Source organism: Oxyura jamaicensis, chromosome 1, assembly GCF_011077185.1.
Source record: "Oxyura jamaicensis isolate SHBP4307 breed ruddy duck chromosome 1, BPBGC_Ojam_1.0, whole genome shotgun sequence".
Lineage (NCBI taxonomy): Eukaryota > Metazoa > Chordata > Aves > Anseriformes > Anatidae > Oxyura > Oxyura jamaicensis.
In genome coordinates this window covers 178,145,529-178,157,922 of record NC_048893.1, presented here as the reverse complement: position 1 = coordinate 178,157,922, position 12,394 = coordinate 178,145,529, and the positions used below count along the sequence as shown (strand labels likewise).

The 12,394-nt window shown below is 42.2% G+C and overlaps 1 protein-coding gene across 1 annotated transcript in view; it reads right to left on the bottom strand.

Moving 5' to 3' along the window:
• Positions 1–825: 825 nt before the first annotated feature.
• LHFPL6 (LHFPL tetraspan subfamily member 6) overlaps positions 826–12,394 on the bottom strand; it is a 140,173-nt gene continuing 128,604 nt past the window's right edge. The window contains exon 4 of the mRNA XM_035323893.1: positions 826–1,942. Within this exon, the coding sequence (XP_035179784.1) occupies positions 1,824–1,942 (119 nt within the window). The 3' untranslated portion in view covers positions 826–1,823. The remainder of the gene's footprint in view (positions 1,943–12,394) is intronic.

Genomic DNA, 12,394 nt, shown 5'->3' with positions numbered 1-12,394 from the left:
AGCAGAAATGTAGTTGGATGTGATATGGCTATTATGGGCTAATTTGCGAACGGTAAAGTACAATTTTATATTCACCACACAGCACCATAAAGTGAATAAATACTGCTTAGCCTATAATGAAACTCAATAACATCCAGTTCAGCAGTATCAGGATTGATCTCTGTAACTGATGTTGCTGTTCCTATAAACCTCTGAAAAGCTGCCCAGTGTAATGTATGGAGCAACTGTACAATTTCAGAGTTACAACAGCTTCAACTGAGCCAGAAGAACTGTAACTAGAACATACATGGTAGCTTTGAAATACACAATGACAGAAATATCATATTGAGAAAACAGAGCAGAAAAACACATTTAAATGGGAATAACATCAGTTAAAGCCATGATTGAAAAGCTCTCACAAATTCCCATTCTTCAAGTTCATGTTTATTTTCTTAAAGAAAATAACTTTTTTGTTTTGTTTTGAGTTTTGTTTGCACTGTGCCAGTGTCTTGTGGAGGGATTACCTCCTGGCAGACAGTTAATAAATGCATCTGCTATTAAAAAAAGGAAGAGCTTGTTTCAGTCAACTAAATGGGTACACAGCACTGTGTGAGATGGTGAGTCGACAGCTGCCAAGCCAGAATGGGGAAGGTCTCCCTGAAGTCCTGCATCACGCCTAACAGCATCAGGCAAAAATGTTGGATATGCTGGCTCATCTCAAGTGATAATAGACATCTATCCTCAGGCAATGTAACTGAACCCTAAGTGTATGTGTTTTACAGGAAAAAGGACACAGCATGGTTTAAAAGTCATGATTATTTCCGTGACAAAACCACAAATTGCAAATATTGATCAAGGAAAAATTTATTTACAGAGATTTTTCAAATACAAACATAAAATAGCACATTTATATATATATATATTTTTTACAAAAAAAATGAATATTGAAATAATAAACATGGTACAGCACAACACAACATCAATGAGCTAAACATAACAGCGACAAAAATCTATGTCTGGAAGAATTTTCCTGTCGGTCGTACATAACCAACAGAGTTCTACAGTACTGTAAGTGGAATTTTCAATGGACAGAAAAACGTCCATTTACTGCACTTCATAAAAGTACTATAGGCAAAGGCTACATATGCCAAGTTAATATGTTGCATTTTTTTGTAGTAATGCTGAAAACACAGAGGCTTAATAAAAGATCTATAGGGCTGAATAAGCAGTGGCTAAATGTTTGGGGAAGAGAAATGTGTAGAGAATATACAAAATACTGAAATACTGATAAAGTGGCTTATTGGTCCTTTTATTAAGTTTAATGTATAGATTAAAAAGTGTTGTAACACTGAATTTTAAAACACCAAAAAGAAGTTAAAAAATAAAAATTAAAAAGGAAAAGAAAGAAGAATCGCACCAAAAAGGTTTCCTCTCTACTCATTTTGTGCCATGGTCAACATCTGTGTGTGTGTGTGCTTTCAGGAACACCATGCTGAAGGGACCACCAGGTACTACCCCAGGCCTCCAGCACCATCTTCTCACCAATCCCTCAATTAATTGGTGCACGCAGAATGTCACAATTTGCCAAAATTGAGCTTTCCTTGCTTACGCAGTCATATATTTGTGGAGTAGACCACAGGTGAAGAAGCCCTTCCCCATCCTGCTGGGGTGGCTTTGATCCACAGTTCACCCTGTTCCCCAGGGCTCCCAGCACCACCCACCATCCCTCCCTGCACCATTTCAGAGTGAAAGCACTTAAAATTTTCCTTTTTTGTTGTCATTGTGGTCCAGAAGATGCCTGCAAGCCCCTCATGCTCCTGGCGGTGGCCCGTGCCCTGGGCCGCTCAGTAGGGGTACTGCTTCTGCTTCTTGCCCGAGAAGCAGGCCAGCCAGGTGCACACCAGCATGGCCGCGGCTGCGCCCCCACCTGTGCAGTAGTAGGCCCAGCCGATTTCGCAGGTCCCTGCAAAGGAAATAGAGAGAGACATGATAGGGAAAGCAGAGGTTGTTGTCTCCAAAAATATGTCAGCAGTGGAGAAGGCGCCCCTTGGCCTGCCAAGGCCAAGGAGAGACTGTGGCACCATTTTCCACAGCAGCTGCTGTCAGAAGAGGGCTTTTCCCCCCTTTCTGTTTTTCTCCTTCTCCAGACAGCTTTTGAGGGTTTACTTGTTTCTTCCAGGATTACACCCAGTGCCACTGCATGTCATACAGGATGGGGCCTGGCTCCCTTCAGAAGGAGCCGGGTGGATCCACCTCTGCCATCATTCAAGCTGAACCCAAGTGCAAGCCATCAAGTGACAAGGACAATCATGTTCCACTCCCACCGGCATAAATCCTGACCAGGCCACATTGAAATGCCTTCTTTTATTGCTGTGGTCCTGCAGCCAAAACCTCAAGGAAGGCAGGGCAGAGAATTATTTAGGAGCTATTTTCTTTCCCTAAATCTCTGCTCTTAGTGGTATGCATTTAGTGACCAAATAAATGAGCTACCAGACCTCTAAGCATATATTCACTATGTGTGGGTTCATCTGTGATGGAGATGCTCCTGCCTGTGTAGTCACACAATGAGAAAGGGCTTTGAAAACTGCTTTCCAGGAAGGCTGGTCTGGGGCGGCACCTGAAGAAGCACAGCTATACCTGCCATGCCATGCTCCACAATCCCATGCTTTGGGGCCACATGGCAGATGTCTCCATCTGGCAAAGCATGATATGGCGTGAGAGACAGACGAGGACACGGGCTTTTCAAGAGGTGAAATACAGGCTCTCTAGGGCAAAGGAGCACAGAGACTTCTATGACAGTGGAATGTACAAGTCCTGCCTCTTACGTACCCTGCCAGTAGGGTCAGCAGGCAGTGTGCATGCAGAGCAGTGATGGAGACATCAGCACGCCAATGGTATCATAACAGTATAGGACTAATAATGTGGTTGTGTGCTAGCAGTGGAAGTGAAGATCCCAGTGGATACTAGTACTTTCACAAGTTGCCACCACAAGCAGAAGAGATGTAAGGACTGATCATTAACTCCCACAAAGGTCAGAGTGACAGTGAGCACAAGGCTAAAATGCAGAAAGAGAGACACTTCCTTATCCTTACCCAATGTTTCCATCCATTACATAAAACTTCACAGATCTTTAATCCAATGTGTTTTAATAGTGTCACAACAATATTGCCTTGAATGCATTCAAAGGCCTCAGTATCCATATGGAGCCAAAGTCATCACCAGGGAACAGTGCTGGGGAATCCCACAGTGAACCATAAAGTCATTGCTCCCCTTTCAGGCACCACTGTGCCTGCAGTAGATGAGATGATCACAAAAATGACAGCTACTGAAGAGACTATGCCTCCTTGCAGAGCTCACAGAAAATAAAGAAGTGACTGCTGTTACTCCTCAGAATTTCAGCCCATCTCAAAAGTCATTTTCACTTTGGCTGCACCATGTTGGTCATCTTGATTTTGACTGCCTGGGACTCATTACACCTGAAGTTCTCCTTCTCCAACTGAAGTGTCTCTATCTTGGGTGACATCTGCCTGCTTTGAACAGTGAGTGCTCTCGGTAAGGTACAAGCAGCAGTACAACAGCTCTTTCCCACCCTCTGGAAAAAGCAGCAAAGACCATTCTCCTCCCCTCCAGAGAACAGGAGGTAACAACAGTTTCCAGCTAGAAAGAGCTGATACAGGTGGCACGTCCATACTCTGTCCTAATGGTGTGCTCTAGGGTCAGGGTTTGGGTCAGGCAATTATCAAGTCTGCTAATCCTGCCTTAGGCACAAGATGCGCAAGATGTCTGTACATCCCAACATGTCAAAAGCATTAGCATGCCTGAAGGCAAACAGCACGTCCATCGACTGTCTGCAGGATACTGGCAGCCTTGTAAAGGGATGTCAGTGGGAGGCAATGCTTATGTTTACGGCCACTCTGAAGACCTCAGGATGACACCACAGCATGCAGTATACTGCACTTTTTCTTCATAATTATCTTTTTTTTTTTTTTTATTAAAATGAAAGGTCAAATGAAACAAAAATGCTGATGTGACCAGAGGAACTGAGACCTTGGTTTGGGCTCATTAGTCTCTCTCCTTTATGTGCTGCAGTAGAGGGAGATTTATTTGGTTTTGTAATCTTGCTATGCTCTGTATATCGACACCATTTTTGGCTCCATTACAGAAGACCACACAAAGAGTCTGACTTCCTACAGAGAAGACCATCAGAAACCACAGAGAGCCGCCAAGTGCCTGACAATGTCTCTAACACTGATCCTTGTCTGACTGCACAGCAGCTCCTAGACAGACCTGTCTAGAACAATTCCTTTGCCTGTACACACACATCTATGGCTTATGCTGAGAATTTCAAAACCAAAATTAAGCATATCCTGTACGTCTAAATCCACTGGGCTGCTTTGAAAATGATCGTATTTATACTAGAGTGGGAGGTGCTAAAGCATTTCTTTTGATACTCTGGAATCCACCTGATAGTTGTTTTTTTAACGGCTAGGTATTCTAAAACTACTAAAGACGTGTAGTGGCAGCTTGAAAAATTAAGTCTTTTTCATCGTGATGCTTCCAAGTAGAGAAAATAAATGTTAAAACGCTATTTTAAAAATAGTTTAAAGATTTGCCTGCTTGCACTGCCCAAAGCTGTGACCTATATGGAACAGAATGAAGTAAAATTCACCTTTTGCATGGTATGATTTCAACTTTTGTGCATTAGCAATGGGAGAGAGGGAAAGAGCGCCTGATACATATTAAGAAGAAAGAACTGTTAAGTCAGTGTCAGAGATGTGCCAACAAATACAACGTGCACATTTCAGTCTTGGATGAGGAGAATAACATTTATTTCTCCATACCATGCCCCATTTACCCTAAGGACCACTGTCCTACTTAGTGCTCTAAGGCATGGCAGGCAGCCCCTTGATCTAACAAATGCAATGTAGTTCACAAGTGTGAGTTGGGTCAAGATGAACAAATGCAAGAACAGGAGAGTGCGGAACAATGGATGAAAGAGTAGGGAGCCTGACCTTAGAGCAATAATAACACAGCAATAAACCTGGCCATTATTTCCAGCCTGTGTCAGGAGCGATGGGAGGCCTCAGACAAAATAGTTTGATCTGTACTTGGATGACGCTGAGCAGAACAGCATTTCAAGCTATTGTGCTGAATAAGAACCTGCAGCGGGGAAGGTGTCTGAGGGTATAGGACTTAGCCATACTTTTCATTTTAAGTATAGCTAAGTCCTAAGTCCATAGCTAAGTATAGCTGTAAGACCGGAGACAATCCATTTCAAAAGTACCTGTTGAATGATTGTCCACACTGCTAGACGCATGTCAAACTGAAATAATGGTACCCCTTTTATAACCCTGTACTGTACAAGGGAAAAAATAAGTTTGAAGTTAATTTTTCTGCTCTGGTGTTCTCATTTTAACATGTGTATGAGCTATTTTAATCCACAGTACGCTAAAGAAAGATTGTTGGTTGTCAATAATTGGGTAATTTAACTGCAATTTAAATTGCAGAATTACTTTTGTTTCACTGTGATATTAAATTCTCAACTTATAAGAAACATGAAGATTTATAAAAAGCAGGGTTGATGAGTAATTAAACGTAGAATGAAATGAGAAGAAATACACCTATAGAAATGTTTTATCATAGAGAAGATAGACTTTGCTTTCTAACTTCATTCTTTTACAAATATTGTAATAACAAGTGGTAACAGGTGCTGTAGAAGAACCTTTTCTCATGTTCAGCTTTTATTTCACTGACATCAGCGGGACTAGTCATGGATGCAGAAGCAAGCAGATGGTTAAGCTCTTTGTAGAACTGGGCTTAAATTTGACCATCAAGTAGGGCACTTCGCCTTCAAAGTGCCCACCATATTAAATGTTAGAAATGTTGCACTGCAGTATCCCATTTTTGTTATTTATGTCAAATCTTTAAAATGAAAAGCAAGATTGCCTGAAAGAATTAAAACAATTAAGTGAAAAGTTGTCAATTTTCACACAAACACAAAAGCTGTTGTTTTCCTCAAGGGAGCCCAGGAATACATATATACGTGTAGAAGTGTGCCAGTCTGCTGGGGGGGTGTGGAGAGGCATGCAAGAATGTGTACATGTTCTTGCTCATAAGATTGCTGGATCTGGTTTCACGCCAAAGTAAACTCCCCACCAGCTCGAGTACTCTTCTAGCTGATAGAGATGATGTGCCCACGGCAGCTTCCTTCTCTGCACAGAAGTGGTGTATTTAATGAAACTGTCTTTACCTAACAAGTATGGAGGAGAAGTTGTGGCTTCAGTTGTGGTTTTTTTTTTTTGTTTGTTTGTTTTAAAAAGTTCTGGGTCTTTTCTGGGGGGGAAAGGTGGGAGGAGAGGAGAGGGGAAGGCAGGTAGGAGAGCATAAATAATTGGAGCTCTTGCCTTCTGGTTGCTCAGTGAAGCAGGACTGTCCAAATCAGCTCAGGTAAATTTGTAGGTGGCCATTAAGAACTGTTTTCACATTTGGTTTTACTGGGACTGGCAGTAAAAGACTGTCAGGGTTAACAGTGAAATCAGAGAATCGTAGGTCTCACAGCTGTAGGGCTGGATGGCCACTTTCCAAGCAAATAAGAGGAGGCAAGAGTGGCAACATTATGTCCCTCTCCTTTATAAAAGGACTGAAAGAAATTGCAGCCCCCCAGGTTAAAGGACAAAAGCAAGGTGAATGAGGACAGTACCAAAAGAAGACTCAACAGAAAGGAGTCCCATAGAATATGACAGTATTTGCTACATTCAAAGAAGTCAAAGAATGTGAAGGGTTAGATTTGCAGTGATGGATGAGCTTATTAGAAAACACTTCTATGCCTTTTCCTGATTTCTTAGGTAATCTTCAAGGTAATCTTCAATATGTGTCCCCTTGTTCCCTCCCACACTCCAATATATAAGGCAAATACAGATTAAGACAAATTTGAGAGTGAACTTTGGCAACAGAAACTCTATGGATACTTGATCTCTTGTGGAGCTGTGCCAGGATCCAGTTGCCGAAACAGAGTTTTACCAGGATTTCTACTTGTGGTATCTTATAAAAAACACATAGTTATCAAGGTCCTGGAAATAACATATGATGTTCATCTAAAATAACCAAGAATCGACACTTAGGGAAAATATCCAGAATATGAAAGTGTCTTGGATGCAAAATTGTTAATTGCAAGACTGCATATCTTAAATATTTGCACCTTCTTTGCTGTTAATGTTAAGACTATCCCAGGCGTGCAGACTGCCAGTATTTGGCAGACTCTATAATCATTTAACCCTAGCTACAGCCTCTTTTCCAAGATGAAGAAAAAAGGTTTTTAGAACTACCCAGGCTGAAGAATACAAATGATACAGCTTTAAAAATAAAACCTACAATTCTTTCTTGCAAAAGCCTGTGCAGAAACTCTAATTAACAGGTTCATATGAGAGTCCAGTACTACAGGGGAATGTGAATTCATGTAATCAATGAGGGTGTTGGAAAAAGTAATCAGTGAAGAAAGCGAGGAATGTGATGTTAAGGAATATTCAGGGATTTGGAGATATGAAAGCCACAAATGAATGTAAAAGATAATCAGCTAATTAATAAGAAGGCGTGATTATTTTGAAACAAAGCCAAGATAAATTAAATAGTTGAAGAATCTTTTTTTTTTTTTTTTTTTTTTTTTTTACACAGTTGCACAATGAAAAACCATCACGTGAAATCAGCTACAAAAGCAGGAAAAGAAGTCAAAACTTGGAATGCATCCAGGAAGGATTAAAGTAGTTTTGTGAAACAAAGAAAGTGCACTATGTAAGGTAAAAATGTAGCTGAACAAATAGTTTAATATGCAATAATGAACTTGGTGAAGGTGTTTTCTTTCTGTCTGTCATATAGATAGGACTTTCTCTTTTTTAAAATGTATTCTTTTTTTCACATGTATAGATCAAGCTATTTTGCTGAATTATAACTGGTCAAGACAGTTGCATGGGCATTTGGGTATGTAATTAAACACATGGTGTCTCATAAAGTCCAGAAGTATAAAAAAATGGCAGAGGAAATTCTCCAGCTCTGCTGTTTGCGTACACTCCCATGAATAAATCTTCCTTTCTTTGGAGGATCGCATGGTTTTGTTTAATCAAAATTCATATCTGCTTCGTGAATATATGGTGAAACAATGGAAGAGGAACTGATATCTCCTCCAATACCTCTTCAATACTTGGCTGAAGAGCAAACTTCAAACTATTAAAAGACCTAGTGGTTGAGATCCCCTGGAACACTGTCCTCAGGGACAAAGGAGCTGAACAGAGTTGGCGACTCCTTATGGATGTTTTTCGTAGAGCGCAAGAACTGTCCACCCCCCTGGGTAAAAAAAGCAGGCAGGGAGGGCAGGGAACCAGCACAGCTGAGCAAGGACCTGCTGGTCAGACTGAGGTGCAAGAAGGAAATGCACAGGAAGGGGAAAAGCAGGGATGGGTGACCTGGGAAGAGCATGGGGATGCTGTCTGGGTGTGCAGGGATGGGGGCAGAAAAGCCTCGACTCTGCCCCTGGGAGGCCTCACTTGGAGAACTGCATCCAGGTCTGGGGCCCCCAGCACAAGAAGGATGCGGGGCTGTTAGAGCAGGTCTAGAGGAGGGCTATGAAGCTGATCAGAGGGCTAGAGCACCTCTCCTACAAAGAAGGGCTGAGAGATGGGGCTGTTCAGCCTGGAGAAGGTTCCAGGGTGACCTCATAGCAGCTTTTCAATACTTAAAGGGGGCTTACAAAAAGATGGAGAGCGACTTTTTGCTGAGGCAGGAGATGACAGGAGAAGGGGAATGGTTTTAAACTACAAAAGGGGAGATTTATATTAGAGGTTAGGAGGAAATTCTTCACTCAGAGGGTGGTGAGGCACTGGCACAGGCTGCCCAGAGAAGCTGTGGATGCCCCATCCCTGGAGGTGTTCAAGGCCAGGCTGGATGGGGCTTTGGGCAACCTGGTCTGGTGGGAGGTGTCCCTGCCCATGGCAGGGGAGCTGGAACCAGGTGATCTTTAAGCTCCCTTCCATCCCTATCCATTCTATGACCTTGTGACAATTATAGCTCTCAAAATCTCAAGAGAAAAATAGCTATGTCCTGGTAATGAAGAGCTCTCCTAGCTCACTGGAAGAAGTAAGCAGTAAGCTGACTTACTGCAGGAAGTTATGTTAATTTCACGTCTCTTTGGACATCCATAGTGCAGAAATCCACACTGGAACACTTCAGATTCTCTCAGGAGGCAAAAGAGAGAAAAAGCCAGTTACAAAATGCATTTCATCTTGAGGTAGTCATCTAAGGTACATATGGTGGACCCTGCCCTGGCAGCACCTATTTTTAAATTCCTTTAACTATGAGGTGATCCCAAATAACTACTTTAGTTGCCATTTTCAAGCCATAAGAAGCAGCAGGTACTTGCTCCCAGGTGGTCTGAGTCCCCATCTGTAAGTTCCTGTTTCTCTCCATCGACTCCAGAGGGTCCCTGCATGGTCTAATTCAGGCATCTCTGGTCAGTCCTTTAGGTTAGACAGAATACATGTGGACCTTGACATAATCATGAGAGGCTGACAAAGAATTAAGAATAAAAACAGCTGGGTAGCACCAGAGAGGAAATGTTCCTTGATGAAACACTTTCTTTACTAGCACGTAGGCTGACTCATTCATTTATCTGAGAACTCAGCAGCTGTAGCTCAGGCAAGCTTACAAAAACTGCACTCAGCCACAGTCAAAAAACTTAACTGGTAAAATCTTTGAGTTGTTTGCAGAGAATCTGTGAGCAAAGAACCCGGCTTTGTTAGAAGGATTGCTCATAAAAATACAACTTTGAAGCCCTTGCCTTTAATAAGATTCTAACAAATTGTCCTACCCTCTAAACACTTTTCTTGATAGTGTTGGCACTGTATGTCAACACTCAGCCAGATGCTGAAATGACGCCACCTAAGGCCAATTAACTAGTTGATAAAGCTTCTTTTTTTCACTGCTTTGTGTTGTTGTTTTATTTTTTAATGTTGTTGTTTTAGCAACTGCACTGTTTGCTTTTAAAGATCATTTACTCAAATATTTCTATATCAAAAACAATTATCATGTTAACAGTTCTGTTTAAGATATTTCAAAGCAAAAGGGAACTTTAATAATAACATTTTTTGGAAACAAGTAGCCCTGCCTGTACTGAGAAGCTTCTGAGAGCTTTTGAGGACAATTCAGCTGCTTGTTTAGTTCAGGACGAGAGCCAGCCTTTTAACTTTTTTAACTTGCTCTCCAGACAGCCACTCTGGCCAGGAGAGCCTTTTCACAGAAGTTCAAAGACGGACCACCACAGAGGGCAAGCAAAGGTGCGTGTTTGGAGCCATCTGACTGGGTTGCTTTGGTTGCTGCTTCAGCTTTGCCCCAGGCCTAGGATGTCCCTGTGCGTGATGGGCAGCAACGGAGCGTGACAGCTGGAGAACATGAACCAACTGGAGAGGATCTAGTAGGACTTGCAGAAGAAAGAGGGAAGGGGATGTTCTCAGCCTCGGAAGGATGGCATGAACTCAAACAAGCACAGAATGCCTTTCAGGCAGGCTGTGGCAGCAGCGCCCAGGTGGGTAGGCAGGGCATGGCGTGCCTAGAGCCACGCCTGAGTCGTGCAAGCCCTTGCTGCCAGATCTGTGATTTTCACTGCCTTTATTAGAAAAGAAAAGCATCACGAAACTCAAAGGTGAACCCCAAAGGTAGGTATGCACACCAAGCCATGTCTGTGGGATGCTCCTTAGCACAGATGATCACCCAGCAGAAAAAAAAAAAAAAAAAAAAAGAAAAGGATGGCTGAGGCAGGACACACAAAACATAAAAAAGAAGTATCTTTCAAAAAGGAGTAGGACATAAAATATTCTGGAGCACTGATCATCCAGGCTGAGCCCTGGCTGCCCAATTACACCGTATCCCCCCCCATCGCTCCCCCAAAGGAAGAGTGCTTTTTTCTCAATGTAGTTCAACTTAAAAGTTGGAGTTCATCTTAAATGTAGTGTCTTCATTCTTTCAGGTTATTAAGGTAAGTGAATAATATCATTTCTTACATCGGATGGTAGGGGAGTGGCAGCTGGAGGTGAGATGAAATTTCCTAGGGCACCTGAAATGGCATGAGTCATCTATGTTTAGACAAATGAATCTCACTCTAGATAAGCATTTTGCTGTTCAGGCATTTAGGTATTGGTCTTGTGTTGCTGTTTTACCAGATGCCAACCAAGGCTTGATTTTGTGAATTAAGCTGAACATGTCCTGTCCTCTCCAACACTTTCTGTGGGATTTAGCTGCCTCCACACCCATCACAACTGAGATAAGCATGCAACAACCGAGCAGCCTCTGCAAATGCGTCTAGGGAAATTGATGGCCTAAAATGAAGCCTCTTACTGAGTTTAGACATTCAAAGCCAATTATAATGTAAACACACATATACATCTACATTGTCCTTTAAAAAAAATGTGCAAGTTCAGAAGTTTTCTTCACACAATTGAAGTTTTGCAAAATATGCATTCCTTTGCTGATATCTGGTGCAGTGTTACTTTAATGCAGGTCCCCTCACTTTAATGGATTTCCTGCTCTAAAAAAAAAAAAAAAAAATAAAACAGATTAAAAACTCGCCTCTTTTTTCAGCTGTTATTCTTGTGTGGTACACTTAGGAATGAAAACAAACCAAGGTATTAGTACCTCGAGCTCAGCAAAATTGGATGTGTGCTATACGATACGCTTATAAAGATGGTTGTTTTGAGGAAATTGCTTGCTAATTCCTTTTGCAGACCACAGGATTGTGCAGACCGCTCAGTCAGCAGCTCTGTACTGCTGAGCCTGACATGCCACATCAATGATGTCCTGCATGGGCTCACAGGTGACTCTGGGGTGTAAATAATGCAGCGTAACAATAACAGTTTGCGTGATGACAAGAGATTACGATTGCAGTCCTTCCTCAGACATTTGGTAGAAGAGAAAGGCGTGTACACTGGTAGTTTATAATGCCAGTCTCTACCTAAGGCAATGATAATTAGACAAAGGACTTTCACCCAGTCACTGACCAAACAATTATGTTGGTTTTAAACACAAACATCTTTCTTCTCACCCCTATTTACTAATATTGCCCTCTTTCTAGGAGTTACCACTCGAAAAACGTCACCAGAGGACTTATCTGGCTCATAGTCTGATGGTTTGGTGGGAACTCAGCTCCACCCAGGATCCGAACTGGGATGCCACAGTGTGGAGCACTGCCTCCACACAGGTCCCACCAAATGCTGGGGAGCTGGGAGTCAAAAGCAGAGGTGCACAACAGAGACTCGGGAACAATACGACCTCAGCCCTGCTGCAACAAAATTCGCCAGAAGTCAAAGACCTGTCAAAGACCTGATTTATCACTGTGCTTTTTTTTCATGTTGACAAAACCAGATTGCTTGAGATG